Here is a 24,834-nt window from a genome sequence, read left to right as displayed (position 1 = left end):
GTATGTCCTGTCCACAAAAAGCAGGACAAATCCAATCCGGCCAATTACCGCCCCATCAGTCTACTCTCAATCATCAGCAAAGTGATGGAAGGTGTCGTCGACAGTGCTATCAAGTGGCACTTACTCACCAATAACCTGCTCATCAATGCTCAGTTTGGGTTCCGCCAGGACCACTCGGCCCCAGACCTCGTTACAGCCTTGGTTCAAACATGGACAAAAGTGCTGAATTCCAGAGGTGAGGTGAGAGTGACTGCCCTTGACATCAAGGCAGCATTTGATCGAGTGTGGCACCAAGGAGCCCTAGTAAAACTGAAGTCAATGGGAATCAGGGGGAAAACTCTCCAGTGGCTGGACTCATACCTAGCACAAAGGAAGATGGTAGTGGTTGTTGGAGGTCAATCATCTCAGCCCCAGGACATTGCTGCAGGAGTTCCTCAGGGCAGTGTCCTAGGCTCAACCATCTTCAGCTGCTTCATCAATGACCTTCCCTCCATCATAAGGTCAGAAATGGTGATGTTCGCTGATGATTGCACAGTGTTCAGTTCCATTCGCAACCCCTCAAATAATGAAGCAGTCCGTGCCCGCATGCAGCAAGACCTGGACAAAATCCAGGCTTGGGCTCATAAGTGGCAAATAACATTCGTGCCAGACAAGTGCCAGGCAATGACCATCTCCAACAAGAGAGAGTCTAACTACCTCCCCTTGACAGTCAATGGCATTTCCATCGCCGAATCCCCCACCATCAACATCCTGGGGGTCACCATTGACCAGAAACATAACTGGACCAGCCATATAAATACTGTGGCTACAAGAGCAGGTCAGAGGCTGGGTATTCTGCGGCGAGTGACTCACCTCCTCACTCCCCAAAGCCTTTCCACCATCTCCAAGGCACAAGTCAGGAGTGTGATGGAATACTCTCCACTTGCCTGGATGAGTGCAGCTCCAACAACACTCAAGAAGCTCGACACCATCCAGGACAAACCAGCCCGCTTGATTGGCACCCCATCCACCACCCTAAACATTCACTCCCTTCACCACCGGCTCACAGTGGCTTCAGTGAGTTCCATCCACAGGATGCACTGCAGTAAGTCACCAAGGCTTCTTCGACAGCACCTCCCAAACCCGCGACCTCTACCACCTAGAAGGACAAGGGCAGCAGGCACATGGGAACAACACCACCTGCACGTTCCCCTCCAAGTCACACACCATCCCGACTTGGAAATATATCGGCCGTTCCTTCATCGTCGCTGGGTCAAAATCCTGGAACTCCCTTCCTAACAGCACTGTGGGAGAACCTTCACCACACGGACTGCAGCGGTTCAAGAAGGCGGCTCACCACCACCTTCTCGAGGGCAATTTGGGATGGGCAATAAATGCCGGCCTTGCCCGCGATGCCCACATCCCATGAACGAATAAAATAAGTCATAGAACCGTAGAATCATAGAAAGGTTATAACATGGAAGGAGGCCATTCGGCCCATCAAGCCCATGCCGGCTCTCTGCAAGATCAATCCAGCTAGTCCCACTCCCCCGCCCTTACCCCGTAGCCCTGCAAATTTTTTGCTTTCAAGTACTTATCCAGTTCCCTTTTGAAGGCCATGATTGAATCTGCCTCCACCACCCCCTCAGGCAGTGCATTCCAGATCCTAACCACTCGCTGTGTAAAAAGTTTTTCCTCATGTCACCTTTGTTTCTTTTGCCAGTTACCTTAAATCTACATCCTCTGGTTCTTGACCCTTCCACCAATCTACTCTGCCTAGACCCTTCATGATTTTGAACAACTCCTCACAACCTTCTCTGTTCCAAGGAGAACAACCCCAGCTTCTCCAGTCTATCCACGTAACTAAAGTCCCTCGTCCCTGGAATCATTCTAGTAAATCTCTTCTGCACCCTTTGGGCATGAAGCTGAGCTCTGATCGGTCAATGCCCTGTGGGTGGCGGAGAGGGCCCAGGGGCTGAGTGGCCGGGTCCTGCTCCTATTTCTTATGTTCTTATGTTCTTTGTAAGGCCTTCACATCTTTCCTAAAATGCGGTGCTCAGAACTGGACACAATACTCCAGTTGTGGCCGAACCAGTGTTTTATAAAAGTTCATCATAACTTCCTTGCTTTTGTACTCTCTGTTCCTGTACCCCTTTTAGAATTGTACCCTCTAGTTTATATTGCCTCTCCTCATTCTTCCTGCCGAAATGAATCACAATGAGTCACAATCAGATTAGCCATGATCTTATCAAATGGCAGAGCAGGCTTGAGGGGCCGAATGGCCTACTCCTACTCTTAATTTATATGTTCGTATTTATCAAGAAAAGCAGTGGTCCCAGCACTGACCCCTGGGGAACACCACTGTACACCTCCCTCCAGTCTGAAAAACAGCCGTTCACCACTACAGCCTTCTGGCACCACCCCTATATCTAAGGAGGACTGAAAAATTGTGGCCAGTACCTCTGCAATTTCCACCCTTACTTTCCTCAGTAACCTAGGATGCATCCCATCCGGACCGGGTAACTTTTCTACTTTGACTACTGCCAACCTTTTAAGTACATCCTCTTTATCTATTTTTATCCTTCTCCAGTGAAGACGGATGCAAAATATTCACTTAGTGCCTCAGCCATGCCCTCTGCTTCCAAAAAAAATCTCCTTTTTTGTCCCTAATCGGCCTCGCCCTTCCTTTGAAAACCCGTTTACTTTTTCATAGTATCATAGTAGATACAGCACAGGAGGAGGCCATTCATCCCATCGTGCCTGTGCTGGCTCTTTGACAGTGCTAACCAATTAGTCCCATTCCCCAGCCCTTTCCCCATAGCCCTGTGAATTTTTTCCCTTCAAGTATTTCATAGAATCATAGAAGTTACAACATGGAAACAGGCCCTTCGGCCCAACATGTCCATGTCGCCCAGTTTATACCACTAAGCTAGTCCCAATTGCCTGCACTTGGCCCATATCCCTCTATACCCATCTTACCCATGTAACTGTCCAAATGCTTTTTAAAAGACAAAATTGTACCCACCTCTACTACTGCCTCTATCTAATTCTCTTTTGAAAGTTATTATTGAATCTGCTTCCACCGCCCTTTCAGGCAGCGCGTTCCAGATCAGAACAACTCACTGTGTAAAAAAACATTCTCCTCATCTCCCCATCTGGTTCTTTTGCCAATTATCTTAAATCTGTGTCCTCTGGTTACCGACCCTCCTGCCACTGGAAACAGTTTCTCCTTATTTAGTCTATCAAAACCCTCCATGATTTTGAACACCTCATGGTGTTCCCCTTAAATCTCCCCTTAACCTTCTCTGTTCTAAAGAGAACAATCCCAGCTTTTCCAGTCTCTCCACATAACAGAAGTCCCTCATCCCTGGTCCCATTCTGACACAAATTTCTTACACTAACTTGTGACACAGACCCAGAAGAGTTGAGAGCCTGAGAATCCGATGAGCACATGGACACAGTGGAATTGAGGGGTGAGGCAGGTTCATTTGCTCTGAGTGGCTTGGGGCCAGATTACAATCCCACGCTGGGGGAGGTTTTGAGGAAGTTGACCTGAACTGGTATTGACATGATACCTCGACAATCCTTTTAGACATCACGATTGTAAGTGTAGCTCTTCCACTGCTTTGCTTAATGTGCTATTGTTCACTATTATCCACGCTGGCTTATGTTTAATAAACCTTTTTAATACACAGTCCCTACCCTGCATAGTGGGTGCGTTGGTGTTAACGTGATTCACTTGCTATACAGCGCCTTTAACGTAGTAAAACGTGCCGAGGCACTTCACAGGAACATAAATCAGACAAAAATTGACATCGCTTCTTCTCTGCTATCTGATTCTATGAAGTACAGCCGATCTGTACAAACACCAATGAACAGGAAGACCATTTGTGTATTGTCCAGCAGGACATAGATTGAGGCAATTCCATTTTTCAGTTTTCATTTACCTGTTGTTTTGTTTTTAAACAGAAAATATTTCACTCCGGAGACCATGACAGTGATGAGCAGTTGGACTTCGGAGAGTTTACCAATTACCTCAGGAGCCATGAGAAGAAACTTAAACTGGCCTTCAAGAGTTTGGACAAAAATAACGACGGTGAGTACACGATATCACTCCAAATGTAAAAAACACTTGCAGTCAATGCTGCTGTATGTGCTGGGACCGGGGGGGGGGGTGTGTGCTGGGTGAGGGGGGGGGGGGTGTGCTGGGACCGGGGGGGGGGGTGTGCTGGGTGAGGGGGGGGGGTGTGTGCTGGGTGGGGGGGGGGTGTGTGCTGGGTGAGGGGGGGGGGGCGTGCTGGGTGGGGGGGGAGGGGTGTGCTGGGTGGGGGGGGGAGGTGTGCTGGGTGGGGGGGGGGTGTGTGCTGGGTGAGGGGGGGGGGGTGTGCTGGGTGGGGGGGGGGGGGTGTGCTGGGTGGGGGGGGGGGGGTGTGCTGGGTGGGGGGGGGGGTGTGTGCTGGGTGGGGGGGGGGTGTGTGCTGGGTGAGGGGGGGGGGTGTGCTGGGTGAGGGGGGGGGGGTGTGCTGGGTGAGGGGGGGGGGGGTGTGCTGGGTGAGGGGGGGGGTGTGCTGGGTGGGGGGGGGGGTGTGTGCTGGGTGAGGGGGGGGGGTGTGCTGGGTGAGGGGGGGGGGGGTGTGCTGGGTGGGGGGGTGGGTGTGTGCTGGGTGAGGGGGGGGGGGTGTGCTGGGTGAGGGGGGGGGGGGTGTGCTGGGTGGGGGGGTGGGTGTGTGCTGGGTGAGGGGGGGGGTGTGTGCTGGGTGGGGGGGGGGGTGTGTGCTGGGTGGGGGGGGGGGGGTGTGCTGGGTTGGGGGGGGGGGGTGTGCTGGGTGGGGGGGGGGGTGTGCTGGGTGAGGGGGGGGGTGTGTGCTGGGTGAGGGGGGGGGTGTGTGCTGGGTGAGGGGGGGGGTGTGTGCTGGGTGGGGGGGGGGGTGTGCTGGGTGAGGGGGGGGGGTGTGTGCTGGGTGAGGGGGGGGGTGTGTGCTGGGTGAGGGGGGGGGTGTGTGCTGGGACCGGGGGGGGGGCCGGTGCTGAGTTTGCTGGATGCACTTGGATTGCTGTCTGAATGGTGTACCCCCAGACCCGTGCTGTGTGTCGCCCGCCGTACCCCCAGACCCGTGCTGTGTGTCGCCCGCCGTACCCCCAGACCCGTGCTGTGTGTCGCCCGCCGTACCGCCAGACCCGTGCTGTGTGTCGCCCGCCGTACCGCCAGACCCGTGCTGTGTGTCGCCCGCCGTACCCCCAGACCCGTGCTGTGTGTCGCCCGCCGTACCCCCAGACCCGTGCTGTGTGTCGCCCGCCGTACCCCCAGACCCGTGCTGTGTGTCGCCCGCCGTACCCCCAGACCCGTGCTGTGTGTCGCCCGCCGTACCCCCAGACCCGTGCTGTGTGTCGCCCGCCGTACCCCCAGACCCGTGCTGTGTGTCGCCCGCCGTACCGCCAGACCCGTGCTGTGTGTCGCCCGCCGTACCGCCAGACCCGTGCTGTGTGTCGCCCGCCGTACCGCCAGACCCGTGCTGTGTGTCGCCCGCCGTACCGCCAGACCCGTGCTGTGTGTCGCCCGCCGTACCGCCAGACCCGTGCTGTGTGTCGCCCGCCGTACCGCCAGACCCGTGCTGTGTGTCGCCCGCCGTACCGCCAGACCCGTGCTGTGTGTCGCCCGCCGTACCGCCAGACCCGTGCTGTGTGTCGCCCGCCGTACCGCCAGACCCGTGCTGTGTGTCGCCCGCCGTACCGCCAGACCCGTGCTGTGTGTCGCCCGCCGTACCGCCAGACCCGTGCTGTGTGTCGCCCGCCGTACCGCCAGACCCGTGCTGTGTGTCGCCCGCCGTACCCCCCGACCCGTGCTGTGTGTCGCCCGCCGTACCCCCCGACCCGTGCTGTGTGTCGCCCGCCGTACCCCCCGACCCGTGCTGTGTGTCGCCCGCCGTACCCCCCGACCCGTGCTGTGTGTCGCCCGCCGTACCCCCCGACCCGTGCTGTGTGTCGCCCGCCGTACCCCCCGACCCGTGCTGTGTGTCGCCCGCCGTACCCCCCGACCCGTGCTGTGTGTCGCCCGCCGTACCCCCCCGACCCGTGCTGTGTGTCGCCCGCCGTACCCCCCGACCCGTGCTGTGTGTCGCCCGCCGTACCCCCCGACCCGTGCTGTGTGTCGCCCGCCGTACCCCCCGACCCGTGCTGTGTGTCGCCCGCCGTACCCCCCGACCCGTGCTGTGTGTCGCCCGCTGTATCCTCTGTTCATGGGGACTTTTACTGAAGTGTTATTTTATTCTTTTAGGGAGGATTGATGCTGCTGAGATTGTCGAGTCTCTGAAGTCACTGGGAATCAGTATCAATCTTCAGAAAGCAGAGAAGATTCTTCAGAGGTTAGCTAATGTCGTGAAGGATCTCACTGGCAATATTTGTTGTGTGGGTTGTTCCCAATGAGTCAGAAACACACCCTTTCTTTGAATAATTGTTAACTGTTAACAAACAGTTGGGAAGGCGAATGGTATGTTGGCCAAGAGGATTTAAGTACAGGAGCAGGGATGTCTTTTTTTTTTATTCGTTCATGGGATGTGGGCGTCGCTGGTGAGGCCGGCATTTATTGCCCATCCCTAATTGCCCTTGAGAAGGTGGTGGTGAGCCGCCTTCTTGAACCGCTGCAGTCCGTGTGGTGAAGGTTCTCCCACAGTGCTGTTAGGAAGGGAGTTCCAGGATTTTGACCCAGCGACGATGAAGGAACGGCGATATATTTCCACGTCAGGATGGTGTGTGACTTGGAGGGGAACGTGCAGGTGGTGTTGTTCCCATGTGCCTGCTGCTCTTGCCCTTCTAGGTGGTAGAGGTTGCGGGTTTGGGAGGTGCTGTCGAAGAAGCCTTGGCGAGTTGCTGCAGTGCATCCTATGGATGGTACACATTGCAGCCACTGTGCGCCGGTGGTGAAGGGAGTGAATGTTTAGGGTGGTGGATGGGGTGCCAATCAAGCGGGCTGGTTTGTCCTGGATGGTGTCGAGCTTCTTGAGTGTTGTTGGAGCTGCACTCATCCAGGCAAGTGGAGAGTATTCCATCACACTCCTGACTTGTGCCTTGGAGATGGTGGAAAGGCTTTGGGGAATCAGGAGGTGAGTCACTTGCCACAGAATACCCAGCCTCTGACCTGCTCTTGTAGCCACAGTATTTATATGGTTGGTCCAGTTATGTTTCTGGTCAATGGTGACCCCCAGGATGTTGATGGTGGGGGATTCGGCGATGGAAATGCCGTTGAATGTCAGGGGGAGGTGGTTAGACTCTCTCTTGTTGGAGATGGTCATTGCCTGGCACTTGTCTGGTGCGAATGTTACTTGCCACTTACGAGCCCAAGCCTGGATGTTGTCCAAGGTCTTGCTGCATGTGGGCTTAGACTGCTTCATTATTTGAGGGGTTGCGAATGGAACTGAACACTGTGCAATCATCAGCGAATATCCCCATTTCTGACCTTATGATGGAGGGAAGGTCATTGATGAAGCAGCTGAAGATGGTTGGGCCTAGGACACTGCCCTGAGGAACTCCTGCAGCAATGCAGTTATACAGTTATACAGGGCCTTGGTGAGACCACATCTGGAGTATTGTGTGCAGTTTTGGTCTCCTTATTTGAGGAAGGATGTCCTTGCCATGGAGAGAGTGCAACGAAGGTTTACCAGACTGATTCCTGGGATGGCAGGACTGACGTCTGAGGAGAGATTGGGTCGACTAGGCCTGTATTCACTAGAGTTTAGAAGAATGAGAGGTGATCTCATCGAAACATATAAAATTCTAACAGGACGAGACAGACTAGATGCAGGGAGGATGTTCCTGATGGCTGGGGAGTCCAGAACCAGGGGTCACAGTCTCAGGATACGGGGTATGCCATTTAGAACCGAGATGAGAAATTTCTTTACTCAGAGGGTGGTGAACCTGTGGAATTCTCTACCACAGAAGGCAGTGGAGGCCAAGTCATTAGATGTATTCAAGAAGGAGATAGATATATTAATGCTAAAGGGACCAAGGGATATGGGGAAAAAGCAGGAACAGGGTACTGAGTTAGACGATCAGCCATGATCATTTTGAATGATGGAACAGGCCCGAAGAGCCGAATGGCCTTCTCTTGCTCCTATTTTCTATGTTTCTATGTTTCTATGTTATGTCAAACAACACTCGGCTCCAGACCTCATTAAAGCTTTAGTCCAAACATAGACACAAGCTGAATTCCAAAGTGGCACCAAGGAGGCCCAGTCAAACTGGTCAATGGGGATCAGGGAGAAAACTCCCTTCTGAATGCTGGTGAGGGAGAGGGTTCCTCTGGGGAGTGCAGCCAGAGCCAAGTCCACAGCACCATGGGTGGCTCAGCTGAACGGGGGCAGGAGAAAGGTCAGGAGAGCAATAGTGATGGGGGATTCTATAGTTCGGGGAGTAGACGGGTGTTTCTGCGGCCGCAGATGTGATTCCAGGATGGTATGTTGCCTCCCTGGTGTCAGGGTCAAGGGTGTCACTGAGAACATTCTGTGGGGAGAGGAGGGTGAACAGCCAGGGGCCGTGGTCCATATCCGTATCAACGACATAGGTAGAAAGAGGGATGAGTCCTGCAGGCAGATTTTAAGGAATTAAGAAAGAGATTAAGAAGCAGGACCTCAAAGGTAGTAATCTCCGGATTACTCCCAGTGCCATGCGCTAGTGAGTATAGAAATAGGAGGATAGAGCAGATGAATGCGTGGCTGGAGAGATGGTGCAGGAGGGAGGGCTTTAGAAGGTGAGACGTGTACAGGCCGGATGGGTTGCTCTTCAACGGAGCTGGGACCAACTGTCCTCGTGGGGAGGCTCGCTGGTGCTGTGGGGGGAATATAAAATAAATTGGCAAATAGCCACATGGGAATATGATGTCGTGGCGATAACGGAGACCTGGCTCAAAAAAGGGCAGGATTGGGTACTAAATATTCCTGGATACAAGGTGTTCAGGAAAGATAGGGAAGGAAAGAAAGGAGGGGGGGGGGGGTGTCAGTATTGATTAAGGAGAATCTTGTAGTGCTGGAGAGAGAGGATGTCCTGGAGGGGTCAAGGACAGAATCTATTTGGTTAGACTTAGGAAATAAAAGAGGTGCCATTACACTACTGGATGTATTCTATAGGCCATCAACTAGTGGGAAGGAGATAGAGGAACAAACTTGCAGGGAAATTACAGAGAGGTGCAAAAGCTATAGAGTAGTGATAATGGGGGACTTCAACAATCCTGATGTAGACTGGGATAGTAATAGTGTAAAGGGCAGAGAGGGGGAGGAATTTCTGAAATATGTTCAGGAGAACTTTCTTAATCAGTACATTTCCGGCCCAACGAGGAAGGAGGCATTGCTGGACTTGATTCTAGAGAATGAGGTTCCGCCAGGACCACTCGGCTCCAGACCTCATTACAGCCTTGGTCCAAACATGGACAAAAGAGCTGAATTCCAGAGGTGAGGTGAGAGTGACTGCCCTTGACATCAAGGCAGCATTTGACCGAGTGTGGCACCAAGGAGCCCCAGTAAAATTGAAGTCAATGGTAATGGTAATCAGGGGGAAAACTCTCCAGTGGCTAGAGTCATACCGAGCACTAAGGAAGATGGTAGTGGTTGTTGGAGGCCAATCATCTCAGCCCCAGGGCATTGCTGCAGGAGTTCCTCAGGGTAGTGTCCTAGGCCCAACCATCTTCAGCTGCTTCATCAATGACCTTCCCTCCATCATAAGGTCAGAAATGGTGATGTTCGCTGATGATTGCACAGTGTTAAGTTCCATTCGCAACCCCTCAGATAATGAAGCAGTCCATGCCCACATGCAGCAAGACCTGGACAACATCCAGGATTGGGCTCATAAGTGGCAAGTAACATTCGCACCAGACAAGTGCCAGGCAATGACCATCTCCAACAAGAGAGAGTCTAACCACCTCCCCTTGACATTCAACAGCATTACCATCGCCGAATCCCCCACCATCAACATCCTGGGGGTCACCATTGACCAGAAACATAACTGGACCAGCCACATAAATACTGTGGCTACAAGAGCAGGTCAGAGGCTGTGTATTCTGTGGCGAGTGACTCACCTCCTGACTCCCCAAAGCCTTTCCACCATCTCCAAGGCACAAGTCAGGAGTGTGATGGAATACTCTTAACTTGCCTGGATGAGTGCAGCTCCAACAACACTCAAGGAGCTCGACACCATCCAGGACAAAGCAGCCCATTCGATCGGCACCCCATCCACCACCCTGAACATTCACTCCCTCCCCCGCCTTATTCACCCGCTCCCTCCCCCGCCTGCGCACTGCGTTGCAGTGTGTTCCATCTACAGGATGCACTGCAGCAACTCGCTAAGGCTTCTTCGACAGCACCTCCCAAACCCACGATCTCCACCGCCTGGATGGACATGAGCAGCAGGTACATGGGAACAACACCACCTGCACGTTCCCCTCCAAGTCACACACCATCCCGACTTGGAAATATATCGCCGTTCCTTCACCGTTGCTGGGTCAATATCCTGTAACTCCCTACCATGTTATTAAAGGGACAGTGGCAGTGTGGGTACAAAATTGGCTAAGGGACAGAAAGCAGAGAGTAGTGGTGAACGGTTGTTTTTCAGACTGGAGGGAAGTTTATAGTGGTGTCCCCCAGGGGTCAGTATTCGGACCACTGCTCTTTTTGATATATATTAATGACCTGGACTTGGGTATAGAGGGTAGAATTTCAAAGTTTGTAGATGTCATAAAGCTTGGAAATGTAGTAAACAGTGAGGAGGATAGTAACAGACTTCAGGAGGACAGAGATAGAGATAGACTGGTGAAATGGGCAGACACATGGGGGATGGAATTTAACAGAGAAGTGTGAAGTGATACATTTTGGTAGGAAGAATGAGGAGAGGCAATATAAACTAAATGGTACAATTTTAAAGGGGGTGCAGGAACAGAGAGACCTGGGGGTGTATGTACACAAATCTTTGGAGGTGCCAGGACAAGTTGAGAAGGCTGTTAAAAAAAAAACACAAGGGATCCTGGGCTTTATTAATAGAGGCAGAGAGTACAAAAGCAAGGAAGTTATGCTAAACCTTTATAAAATACTAGTTACGCCCCAGCTGCAGCATTGTGCCCAATTCTGGGCAACACACTTTAGGAAGAACGTCAAGGCCTTGGAGAGGAACATAGGAACAGGAGTAGGCCATTCTGCCCCTCGTGCCTGCTCCGCCAATTGATAAGATCATGGCTGATCTGTGATCTAACTCCATATACCTGCCTTAGGCCCATATCCCTTAATACCTTTGGTTGCCAAAAAGCTATCTATCTCAGATTTAAATTTAGCAATTGAGCTAGTATCAATTGCCGTTTGCGGAAGAGAGTTCCAAACTGCTACAACCCTTTGTGTGTAGAAATGTTTTCTAATCTCACTCCTGAAAGGTCTGGCTCTAATTTTTAGACTGTGCCCCCTACTCCTAAAATCCCCAACCAGCGGAAATAGTTTCTCTCTATCCACCCTATCTGTTCCCCTTAATATCTTATAAACTTTGATCAGATCACCCCTTAGCCTTCGAAACTCTAGAGAATATAACCACAATTTGTGTAATCTCTCCTCGTAACTTAACCCTTGAAGTCCGGGTATCATTCCAGTAAACCTACGCTGCACTCCCTCCAAGGCCAATATGTCCTTCCGAAGGTGCGGTGCCCAGAACTGCTCACAGTACTCCAGGTGCGGTCTAACCAGGGTTTTGTATCGCTGCAGCATAACTTCTGCCCCCTTGTACTCTGGTCCTCTAGATATAAAGACCAGCATTCCATTAACCTTCGTTGTACCCCCTCTAAGGCAAGTATATCCTTCCTTGGGTAAGGAGACCAAAATTGTACACAATACTCAAGGTGTGGTCTCACCAGAGCCCTATATAATTGCAGCAAGACCTCCTTACTCTTATACTCCAACCTCCTTGCAATAAAGGCTAGCATACCATCTGCCTTCCTAGCTGCTTGTTGTAACTGCATGTTAACTTCCTGTGATTTGTGTACAGGGACATCCAAATCCCTCTGAATGCCAACATTTCTTAGTCTCTCATCTTGTAAAAAGTATTTTGCTTTTCTATTCTCCCTACCAAAGTGGATAATTGCACATTTCCCCACATTATACTCCATCTCCACCTTCTCGCCCACTTACTTAACCTCCCTATATCCCTTTGCAGCTTCTTTGTGTCCTCCTCATCGCTTACTTTTCCACTTAGCTTTGTATCATCAGCAAACTTGGATACATTACACTCGGGGATCAGGCAGGAAAACGGAGAAGATCAGCCATGATCTGATTGAATGGCGGAGCAGGCTCGAGGGGCCCGATGGCCTACTCCTGCTCCTGCTCCTATTTCTTATGTTCTTATATTGATATATATTGGCTCTCCCTTCATCACCGGCTCACCATGGATACAGTGTGTACCATCCACAGGATGCAATGCAGCAACTCGCCAAGGCTTCTTCGACAGCACGTACCAAACCCGCGACCTCTACCACCTAGAAGGACAAGAGCAGCAGGTACATGGGAACAACACCACCTGCACGTTCCCCTCCAAGTCACACACCATCCCGACTTGGAAATATATCGCCGTTCCTTCATCGTCGCTTGGTCAAAATCCTGGAACTCCCTTCCTAACAGCACTGTGGGAGAACCTTCACCACACGGACTGCAGCGGTTCAAGAAGGCGGCTCACCACCACCTTCTCGAGGGCAATTAGGGATGAGCAATAAATGCCGGCCTCGCCAGCGACGCCCACATCCCATGAATGAGTTTTTAAAAAAAGCTGAGGCCCAAGCACTGATCCTTGAGGCACCCCACTAGTTACAGCCTGCCAACCCAAAAATGACCCATTTATCCCTACTCTCTTTTTTCTCTGTTAACCAATCCTCAATCCATGCTACTATATTACCCCAATCCCAATATCCCTTATCTTGTGTAACAACCTTTTATGTGGCACCTTATCGAATGCCTTTTGAAAATCCAAATATACCACATCCACTGGTTCCCCTTTATCTACCCTGCTAGTTACAACCTCAGAAAAACGCCAATAAATTTGTCAAATACGATTTCCCTTTCGTGAAACCGTGTTGACTCTGCCTAATCGTATTATGATTTTCTGAGTGCCCTGTTACTACGTCGTTAATAATAAATTCTAGCATTTTCCCTACAGGTGTCAGAGGCTAACTGGCCTGTAGTTCCCTGTTTTCTCTCTCCCATTACTGGAATGGTACCAGGGATGAGGGACTTCAGTTATATGGATATACTGGAGAAGCTGGGATTGTTCTCCTTAGAGCAGCGAAGGTTAAGGGGAGATTTAATAGAAGTGTTCAAAATTAGGATGGGTTTTGATAGTCAATAGGGAGAAACTGTTTCCACTGGCAGGAGGGTCGGTAACCAGAGGACACAGATTTAAGGTAATTGGCAAAAGAACCAGGGGGGAGATGAGGAAACATTTTTTTACGCAGCGAGTTGTTCTGATCTGGAATGCGCTGCCTGAAAGGGCGGTGGAAGCAGATTCAATAATAACTTTCAAAAGGGAAAAGAGAAATTTTCAGGGCTATGGGGAAAGAGCAGGGGAGTGGGACTAATTGGATAGATCTTTCAAAGAGCCGGCACAGGCACGATGGGCCAAAAGGCCTCCTTCTGTGCTGTATGATTCTATATTACAGTTTTCTTATTATAAATGATCTCACAAAATGTGTTACAGGAAGTAATATTGGTGGACAGAAAGTGTATGTCATACACAAGAATTGTACTAATCTATAGATAGTGCGGAGTGAGTTTGAGTTATTAGTGTGCCTAACACACGGGGAGAACACAGTGATGGAAAGGCATGTCCAGCAATGACCCTTCCCAACATCTTAATTATTATAAAGAGGAAGGTTCCGGCAGTTTGATTAGGCTCCTGTGAAGCGCCTTGGAACGTTTTTCTACGTTAAAGGCGCTGTATAAATGCAAGATGTTGTTGCTGGATATGAAATAAGATATGAGGTGGTTTCTTATTCTGCACACCAGAACTTGAAATTGAAAGATATTATTGATAGAGGTTAATGTAACCCTATCAAGGTAAGGAGACAGAAAGTGGAGATTGTAACCTCTGACCCATTGTTTCGTCTCCTTTGCTGCAGTATGGATGCAGACGGGACCATGACAGTGGACTGGAACGAATGGCGGGACCACTTCATGTTCAACCCAGCAACGAGCATCCAAGAAATCATCCATTTCTGGAAACATTCGACGGTGAGCCACCGGAGTTTGTACTTCATGTTTACACAGCGATGTTTCACTGCTCAATACCTCATACCCAGACTCCCTTTACAGCACAGAGAGAGAAATCAATTCAACTGCCGGAATACATCTCTCCCCATCTCACACCAGGGGGTGATTTTAGGGGGCAATTGGGGGCGGGGGGCGGGGAAAATCGCAGAAATCCCGTTGGGGTTCGGAAGCCGGCTCCAACCCGCCGACTTCCGAGTTTCCCAGGGACCCATCTGTGTGCGCGCGGGCGAACCGAAAACGGAAGTCCCGCCGGTAATTAAAGCCGGCAGGATGACAGTTAAAGAGTCAAATGTACCTCATTGAGGTATTCAAGGCAATTTACCTGTGACAGAGGAAGTAATTGTAATGATTTTTAATTTACCTGGGCGGCTTGCCCACCACTTCTGATTCACACCTGGTGAAACCAGGATCAGGGAACAAGAAACAAGATAAATTAAATAAAAAACCATAAATGGAAGTGAAAACACGAAATGAACCGACCTTTGCACACTGCTCCGATGTCCGATGTCTCCCGCTCTGATGTCCCCCCTCTTCACCCCCCCCCAATGTCCCCCCTAAACAGCCCCCGACGTCCCCCCTAAACAGCCCCCGACGTCCCCCCTAAACAGCCCCCGACGTCCCCCCTAAACAGCCCCCGACGTCCCCCCTAAACAGCCCCCGACGTCCCCCCTAAACAGCCCCCGACGTCCCCCCTAAACAGCCCCCGACGTCCCCCCTAAACAGCCCCCGACGTCCCCCCTAAACAGCCCCCGACGTCCCCCCTAAACAGCCCCCGACGTCCCCCCTAAACAGCCCCCGACGTCCCCCCTAAACAGCCCCCGACGTCCCCCCTAAACAGCCCCCGACGTCCCCCCTAAACAGCCCCCGACGTCCCCCCTAAAGAGCCCCCGACGTCCCCCCTAAAGAGCCCCCGACGTCCCCCCTAAAGAGCCCCCGACGTCCCCCCTAAAGAGCCCCCGACGTCCCCCCTAAACAGCCCCCGACGTCCCCCCTAAAGAGCCCCCGACGTCCCCCCTAAAGAGCCCCCGACGTCCCCCCTAAAGAGCCCCCGACGTCCCCCCTAAAGAGCCCCCGACGTCCCCCCTAAAGAGCCCCCGACGTCCCCCCTAAAGAGCCCCCGACGTCCCCCCTAAAGAGCCCCCGACGTCCCCCCTAAAGAGCCCCCGACGTCCCCCCTAAAGAGCCCCCGACGTCCCCCCTAAAGAGCCCCCGACGTCCCCCCTAAAGAGCCCCCGACGTCCCCCCTAAAGAGCCCCCGACGTCGGCCCTCTTCACCCCCCCACACAGAGAGAGCGATTCAATCGCCTGTCATACCTCTCTCACGATTGAAGTCAATGCAATTGAAAATCAGGAGAGATGTTTAACTTGCAGCAAATCCGATATCGCCCGTTTTCGACGATCGAAAGAATCACTGGATCTTTTTCTGTCAGGATTTATCTCTCTCCTGTCTGTTGCGATAAAGCGTCTGCAGATAGAATCTTCCTGTGTTCCAGCCACTGAATTTAGCAGCAACTTTCTAACGATGAAAAGACGGACAAACTCTTCACATTAGCTTGAATTGCTGGGGCCCCTTTATCACCTGGTTTATCCCCAACACTGACACAGAAGTCAAAAAAACTATTAGCGAGGCCAAGGGGAACTCCAAAATTAAATTATCATGGACTATAAAAAGAAATAGTGAAGTATTCTACAGACACATAAATAACAAAAGAAAAATCAGGATAGGGATTGGGCCACTAAGGGATACACAAGATAAACTCACAGGTAATGACAGTGAAATGGCAGAAACATTGAATAATTACTTTGCCTCCGTATTTACCAGGAAAAAACGAACAAGGTGGGCAGGACATTGGAAGAGGAGAGGAGATCAAAAAAGATATAAAGACATTTAAGATAGAAAGGGGAGAAATAATTGCTAAACTAATTAAACTTAGAGAGGATAGAACCCCCGGTCCGGATGGATTGCATCTGTGAATATTAAAAGAAGTTAGGGAGGAGATAGCAGAGGCACTATTACATATGTATAAAAATTCATTAGAGAAGGGAATAGTGCCAGAGGTCTGATGGTCAGCTAATGTTAACTGGTGTTCCACAGGGATCAGTGCTGGTAGTGTAGCAACATTTATCCAACAAAATTCTTTCGATCTCAGTCTTGAAAACTCCAATTGCCTTCCAGTATATCCACAGCTTTTTGGGGGAGAGAGTTCCAGATTCCCACTCCCCTTTGTGTGAAGAAATGCTTCCTGATTTCACCCCTGAACGGCCGAGCTATAATTTTAAGATTATTCCCCCTTGTTCTGGACTCCCCCCACCAGAGGAAATAGTTTCTCTCTATCGACCCTACCAAATCCTTTAATCCTCTTAAACACCTTAATTCGATCACCCTTGTCTTCTAAACTCAAGGGAATACAAGGCTAGTCTATGCAACCTGTCCTTGTAATTTAAGTCTCTAAGCCCCGGTATCATTCTGAATGATTTTAAATTGACAGGGCTTTTTAAAATTGGTCAAGAAACTTGGAGAGTGCATCAGTTGGCAAAACAGACTGCTTTAATGGTATTTTTAACAGTTCCTCTTTATCCCGACTGTATTAAACTAGTGGTTGACACAGCATCTTGGAACAGCTTCATCCTATCCTGGTAAAATATGATTAGAACTTTTTATCACAACATAAATATAACAAGAATTCGACAAATGTGGTGCTTCCCATCTCCAGGACCAGCAGTGTTGTGTGAAGTCACAATCACATCGATAAAGGAACGAGTAAAACCTCCCACCTCCACCCATTCTTTCCCAGAATTATTCCCGATTTTTTTTTTTTTATTCGTTCACTGGATGTGGGCGTCGCTGGCAAGGCCGGCATTTATTGCCCATCCCGAATTGCCCTTGAGAAGGTGGTGGTGAGCCGCCGCCTTGAACCGCTGCAGTCCGTGTGGTGAAGGTTCTCCCACAGTGCTGTTAGGAAGGGAGTTCCAGGATTTTGACCCAGCGACAATGAAGGAACGGCGATATATTTCCAAGTTGGGATGGTGTGTGACTTGGAGGGGAACGTGCAGGTGGTGTTGTTCCCATGTACCTGCTGCTCTTGTCCTTCTAGGTGGTGGAGATCGCGGGTTTGGGAGGTGCTGTCGAAGAAGCCTTGGCGAGTTGCTGCAGTGCATCCTGTGGATGGTGCACACTGCAGCCACAGTGCGCCGGTGGTGAAGGGAGTGAATGTTTAGGGTGGTGGATGGGGTGCCAATCAAGCGGGCTGCTTTATCTTGGATGGTGTCGAGCTTCTTGAGTGTTGTTGGAGCTGCACTCATCCAGGCAAGTGGAGAGTATTCCATCACACTCCTGACTTGTGCCTTGTAGATGGTGGAAAGGCTTTGGGGAGTCAGGAGGTGAGTCACTCGCCGCAGAATACCCAGCCTCTGACCTGCTCTCGTAGCCACAGTATTTATATGGCTGGTCCAGTTATGTTTCTGGTCAATGGTGACCCCCAGGATGTTGATGGTGGGGAATTCGGCGATGGTAATGCCGTTGAATGTCAAGGGGAGGTGGTTAGACTCTCTCTTGTTGAAGATGGTCATTGCCTGGCACTTATCTGGCGCGAATGTTACTTGCCACTTATCAGCCCAAGCCTGGATGTTGTCCAGGTCTTGCTGCATGCGGGCTCGGACTGCTTCATTATCTGAGGGGTTGCGAATGGAACTGAACACTGTGCAGTCATCAGCGAACATCCCCATTTCTGACCTTATGATGGAGGGAAGGTCATTGATGAAGCAGCTGAAGATGGTTGGGCCTCGGACACTGCCCTGAGGAACTCCTGCAGCAATGCCCTGGGGCTGAGATGCTTGGCCTCCAACAACCACTACCATCTTCCTTTGTGCTCGGTATGACTCCAGCCAATGGAGAGTTTTCCCCCTGATTCCCATTGACTTCAATTTTACTAGGGCTCCTTGGTGCCACACTCGGTCAAATGCTGCCTTGATGTTTGACTTACAGGGAGAGGTTAGACAGACTGGGACTTTTTTCCCTGGAGAGCAGGAGGTTAAGGGGTGATCTTATCGAAGTCTATAAAATAATGAGGGGCATAGATAAGGTCGATAGTCAAAATCTTTTCCCAAAGGTAGGGGAGTCTATAACGAGGGGGCATAGATTTAAGGTGAGAGGGGAGAGATACAAAAGGGTCCAGAGGGGCAATTTTTTCACTCAAAGGGTGGTGAGTGTCTGGAACGAGCTGCCAGAGGCAGTAGTAGAGGCGGGTACAATTTTGTCTTTTAAAAAGCATTTGGACAGTTACATGGGTAAGATGGGTATTGAGGGATATGGGCCAAGTGCAGGCAATTGGGACTAGCTTAGTGGTATAAACTGGGCGACATGGACATGTTGGGCCGAAGGGCCTGTTTCCATGTTGTAACTTCTATGATTCTATGATTCTATGTCAAGGGCAGTCACTCTCACCTCACCTCTGGAATTCAGCTCTTTTGTCCATGTTTGGACCAAGGCTGTCATGAGGTCTGGAGCCGAGTGGTCCTGGCGGAACCCAAACTGAGCATCGGTGAGCAGGTTATTGGTGAGTAAGTGCCGCTTGATAGCACTGTCGACGACACCTTCCATCACTTTGCTGATGATTGAGAGTAGACTGATGGGGCGGTAATTGGCCGGATTGGATTTGTCCTGCTTTTGTGGACAGGACATACCTGGGCAATTTTCCACATTGTCGGGTAGATGCCAGTGTTGTGGCTGTACTGGAACAGCTTGGCTAGAGGCGCAGCTAGTTCTGGAGCACAAGTCTTCAGTACTACAGCTGGGATGTTGTCGGGGCCCATAGCCCTTTGCTGTATCCAGTGCACTCAGCCGTTTCTTGATATCACATGGAGTGAATCAAATTAGCTGAAGACTTGCTTCTGTGATGGTGGGGATATCGGGAGGAGGCCAAGATGGATCATCCACTCGGCACTTCTGGCTGAAGATGGTTGCAAACGCTTCAGCCTTGTCTTTTACACTCACATGCTGGGCTCCGTCATTATTGAGGATGGGGATGTTTACAGAGCCTCCTCCTCCCGTTAGTTGTTTAATTGTCCACCACCATTCACGACTGGATGTGGCAGGACTGCAGAGTATTGATCTGATCCGTTGGTTGTGGAATCGCTTAGCTCTGTTTATAACATGTTGCTTCCGCTGTTTAGCATGCATGTAGTCCTGAGTTGTAGCTTCACCAGGTTGGCATCTCATTTTTAGGTACGCCTGGTGCTCCCAGCATGCTCTTCTACACTCCTCATTGAACCAGGGTTGATCCCCTGGCTTGTTGGTAATGGTAGAGTGAGGAATATGCCGGGCCATGAGGTTACAGATTGTGCTGGAATACAATTCTGCTGCTGCTGGCCCACAGCACCTCTTGGAGGCCCAGTTTTGAGCTGCTAGATCTGTTCTTAATCTATCTCACTTAACACTGTGGTAGTGTCACATGACACGATGGACGGTGTCCTCAGTGTGAAGACGGGACTTCGTCTCCACAAGGACTGTGCGGTGGTCACTCCTACCAATACTATCATGGACAGATGCATTTGCGACAGGTAGATTGGTGAGGACGAGGTCAAGTAGGTTTTTCCTCGTGTTGGTTCGCTCACACACCTGCCGCAGGCCCAGTCTAGCAACTGTGTCCTTCAGGACTTGGCCAGCTCGGTCAGTAGTGGCTACCGAGCCACTCTTGGTGATGGACATTGAAGTCCCCCACCCAGAGTACATTCTGTGCCCTTACTACCCTCAGTGCTTCCTCCAAGTGGTGCTCAACATGGAGGAGGACTGATTCATCAGCTGAAAGAGGGCGGTAGGTGGTAATCAGCAGGAGGTTTCCTTGGCAATGTTTGACCTGAAGTCGAGACTCCATGGGGTCCGGAGTCAATGGTGAGGACTCCCAGGGTCAGCCCCCCACCTCCCACTGCCCCGACTGTACACCACAGTGGCTCCCACCTCTGGTGTGTCTGTCCCTGGGGTTACTAACACTCCCGGACTGTGCGGGTATGTCCCGGAATGGACGGTGGATCTACGTGCGCTGCTGCTGATGATCCGTGCTCAAGATAATGTGGGGGGAGAATCATAGAATGATGGAAAGTTACGATGTAGAAGGAGGCCATTCGGCCCATTGTGTCTGTGCTGGCCAATAAAGAGCCACCCAGCTTAATCCCACTTTCCAGCACTTGGTCCGTAGCCCTATAGTTTACGGCACTTCAGGGGCACATCCAGGTACTTTTTAAATGAGTTGAGGGTTTCTGCCTCTCCCACCCTCTCAGGCAGGGAGTTCCAGACCCCCACCACCCTCTGGGTGAAAACACTTCTCCTCAGCTCCCCTCTAATCCTTCTACCAATTACTTTAAATCTATGCCCCCTGGTCACTGACCCCTCTGCTAATGGAAATAGGTCCTCCCTATCCACTCTATAGAATCATAGAATCATAGAATCATAGAAGTTACAACATGGAAACAGGCCCTTCGGCCCAACATGTCCATGTCGCCCAGTTTATACCACTAAGCTAGTCCCAATTGCCTGCACTTGGCCCATATCCCTCGATACCCATCTTCCCCATGTAACTGTCCAAATGCTTTTTAAAAGACAAAATTGTACCCGCCTCTACTACTGCCTCTGGCAGCTCGTTCCAGACACTCACCACCCTTTGAGTGAAAAAATTGCCCCTCTGGATCCTTTTGTATCTCTCCCCTCTCACCTTAAATCTGTGCCCCCTCGTTATAGACTCCCCTACCTTTGGGAAAAGATTTTGACTATCGACCTTATCTATGCCCCTCATTATTTTATAGACTTCTATAAGATCACCCCTTAACCTCCTACTCTCCAGGGAATAAAGTCCCAGTCTGTCTAACCTCTCCCTGTAAGTCAAACCATCAAGTCCCGGTAGCATCCTAGTAAATCTTTTCTGCACTCTTTCTAGTTTAATAATATCCTTTCTATAATAGGGTGACCAGAACTGTACACAGTACTCCAAGTGTGGCCTCACCAATGCCCTGTACAACTTCAACAAGACATCCCAACTCCTGCATTCAATGTTCTGACCAATGAAACCAAGCATGCTGAATGCCTTCTTCACCACCCTATCCACCTGTGACTCCACTTTCAAGGAGCTATGAATCTGTACTCCTAGATCTCTTTGTTCTATAACTCTCCCCAACGCCCTACCATTAACGGAGTAGGTCCTGGCCCGATTCGATCTACCAAAATGCATCACCTCACATTTATCTAAATTAAACTCCATCTGCCATTCATCGGCCCACTGGCCCAATTTATCAAGATCCCGCTGCAATCCCAGATAACCCTCCTCACTGTCCACAATGCCACCAATCTTGGTGTCATCCGCAAACTTACTAACCATGCCTCCTAAATTCTCATCCAAATCATTAATATAAATAACAAATAACAGCGGACCCAGCACCGATCCCTGAGGCACACCGCTGGAAACAGGCAACCAGTTTGAAAAACAACCCTCGACAACCACCCTCTGTCTTCTGTCGTCAAGCCAATTTTGTATCCAATTGGCTACCTCACCTTGGATCCCATGAGATTTAACCTTATGTAACAACCTACCATGCGGTACCTTGTCAAATGCTTTGCTGAAGTCCATGTAGACCACGTCTACTGCACAGCCCTCATCTATCTTCTTGGTTACACCTTCAAAAAACTCAATCAAATTCGTGAGACATGATTTTCCTCTCACAAAACCATGCTGACTGTTCCTAATTAGTCCCTGCCTCTCCAAATGCCTGTAGATTCTATCCCTCAGAATACCCTCTAACAACTTACCCACTACAGATGTCAGGCTCACTGGTCTGTAGTTCCCAGGCTTTTCCCTGCCGCCCTTCTTAAACAAAGGCACAACATTTGCTACCCTCCAATCTTCAGGCACCTCACCTGTAGCGGTGGATGATTCAAATATCTCTGCTAGGGGACCCGCAATTTCCTCCCTAACCTCCCATAACGTCCTGGGATACATTTCATCAGGTCCCGGAGATTTATCTACCTTGATGCGCGTTAAGACTTCCAGCACCTCCCTCTCTGTAATATGTACACTCCTCAAGACATCACTATTTATTTCCCCAAGTTCCCTAACATCCATGCCTTTCTCAACCGTAAATACCGATGTGAAATATTCATTCAGGATCTCACCCATCTCTTGTGGTTCCGCACATAGATGACCTTGTTGATCCTTAAGAGGCCCTACTCTCTCCCTCGTTACCCTTTTGCCCTTTATGTATTTGTAGAAGCTCTTTGGATTCACCTTTGCCTGATCTGCCAAAGCAATCTCATATCCCCTTTTTGCCCTCCTGATTTCTCTCTTAACTCTACTCCGGCAATCTCTATACTCTTCAAGGGATCCACTTGATCCCAGCTGCCTATGCATGTCATATGCCTCCTTCTTATTTTTGACTAGTGCCTCAATCTCCCGAGTCATCCAAGGTTCCCTACTTCTACCAGCCTTGCCCTTCACTTTATAAGGAATGTGCTTACACTGAACCCTGGTTAACACACTTTTGAAAGCCTCCCACTTACCAGACGTCCCTTTGCCTGCCAACAGACTCTCCCAATCAACTTCTGAAAGTTCCTGTCTAATAGCATCAAAATTGGCCTTTCCCCAATTTAGAATTTTAACTTTTGGGCCAGACCTATCCTTCTCCATAGCTATCTTAAAACTAATGGAATTATGATCACTGGTCCCAAAGTGATCCCTCACTAACACTTCTGTCACCTGCCCTTCCTTATTTCCCAAGAGGAGGTCAAGTTTTGCCCCCTCTCTAGTCGGGCCATCCACATACTGAATGAGAAATTCCTCCTGAATACACTCAACAAATTTCTCTCCATCCAAGCCCCTAATGCTATGGCTGTCCCAGTCAATGTTGGGAAAGTTAAAGTCCCCTACTATTACCACCCTATTTTTCTTGCAGCTGTCTGTAATCTCCTTACATATTTGCTCCTCAATTTCCCGTTGACTATTTGGGGGTCTGTAGTACAATCCTATCAGTGATCTCTCCCTTCTTATTTTTCAGTTCTACCCATATGGACTCAGTGGGCGAACCCTCGGATATATCCCCTCTCACTACTGCCGTGATGTTCTCCCTAATCAAGAACGCAACTCCCCCTCCTCTCTTACCTCCTGCTCTATCTTTCCTATAGCATCTGTACCCTGGAACATTGAGCTGCCAGTCCTGCCCCTCCCTTAGCCATGTTTCAGTAATAGCTATAACATCCCAGTCCCATGTACCCATCCATGCCCTGAGTTCATCTGCCTTGCCCATCAGACTTCTTGCATTGAAATAAATGCAGTTTAATCTAGTCTTCCCTTGGTCTTTGCCCTGCTTTCTCAGACCATCTGTCCGGTCATGTTCTGTACACTCTCCCTTACTGCCTTTTGTTTCTGTCACCACTTTATTTCCCACTGACTTCCTGCATCGGTTCCCATCCCCCTGCCACATTAGTTTAAACCCTCCCCAACAGCACTAGCAAACACTCCCCCTAGGACATTGGTTCCAGTCCTGCCCAGATGCAGACCGTCCAATTTGTACTGGTCCCACCTCCCCCAGAACCGGTTCCAATGGCCCAGGAATTTGAATCCCTCCCTCTTGCACCATCTCTCAAGCCACGTATTCATCTTAGCTATCCTGTCATTCCTACTCTGACTAGCCCGTGGCACTGGTAGCAATCCTGAGATTACTACCTTTGAGGTCCTACTCTTTAGTTTAACTCCTAACTCCCTAAATTCAGCTTGTAGGACCTCATCCTGTTTTTTACCTATATCGTTGGTGCCTATATGCACCACGACAACTGGCTGTTCACCCTCCCCCTCCAGAATGTCCTGCAGCCGCTCCGAGACATCCTTGACCCTTGCACCAGGGAGGCAACATACCATCCTGGAGTCTCGGTTGCGTCCGCAGAAACGCCTGTCTATTCCCCTTACAATCGAGTCCCCTATCACTATAGCTCTGCCACTCTTTTTCCTGCCCTCCTGTGCAGCAGAGCCAGCCACGGTGCCATGAACCTGGCCACTGCCACCTTCCCCTGGTGAGCCATCTCCGCCAACAGTATCCAAAACGGTATACCTGTTTTGGAGGGAGATGACCGCAGGGGACCCCTGCACTGCCTTCCTACTCTTCCTCTGTCTGTTGGTCACCCATTCACTATCTCCCTCAGTAATTTTTATCTGCGGTGTGACCAACTCACTGAACGTGCTATCCACGACTTTCTCAGCATCGCGGATGCTCCAAAGTGAGTCCATCCGCAGCTCCAGAGCCGTCAAGCGGTCAAACAATAGCTGCAGCTGGACACACTTCCCGCAGGTGAAGGAATCAGGGATACAGGAAGGAGCCCTGAATTCCCACATCCCACAAGAGGAACATGACACGGCGCTGGGATCTCCTGCCATGACTTAACCCTTAAATTAGCTTAAGAACAACTACAATGTCAAGAGAAAAAAAAAGGAAAGAAAAACTACTTACCACTCCCTTTAAGGAGTTTACTCCTTTAAATTGTTCTCAATTTAGAGAATGTTAACTACACGAGGGACCTTGATTCACTAAAAAATAAACGCTACTT

At 50.4% G+C, this 24,834-nt stretch overlaps 1 protein-coding gene across 1 annotated transcript in view; it reads left to right on the top strand.

The window, feature by feature from the left end:
* The window catches only part of LOC137319564 (mitochondrial adenyl nucleotide antiporter SLC25A24-like), a gene marked incomplete at both ends in the record, with an annotated part of 73,784 nt that overhangs the window by 22,437 nt on the left and 26,513 nt on the right, over window positions 1-24,834 (top strand). Inside the window, 3 exons of the mRNA XM_067981669.1 lie at window positions 3,949-4,075; window positions 6,254-6,341; window positions 14,105-14,216. Coding sequence (XP_067837770.1) covers window positions 3,949-4,075; window positions 6,254-6,341; window positions 14,105-14,216 — 327 coding nt within the window. The remainder of the gene's footprint in view (window positions 1-3,948; window positions 4,076-6,253; window positions 6,342-14,104; window positions 14,217-24,834) is intronic.

This window comes from Heptranchias perlo, unplaced genomic scaffold, assembly GCF_035084215.1.
Source record: "Heptranchias perlo isolate sHepPer1 unplaced genomic scaffold, sHepPer1.hap1 HAP1_SCAFFOLD_861, whole genome shotgun sequence".
In the NCBI taxonomy this organism is placed as follows: Eukaryota; Metazoa; Chordata; class Chondrichthyes; order Hexanchiformes; family Hexanchidae; genus Heptranchias; species Heptranchias perlo.
The sequence above is the reverse complement of the archived record's forward strand: the minus strand, read 5'-3'. Positions and strand labels throughout refer to the sequence as shown.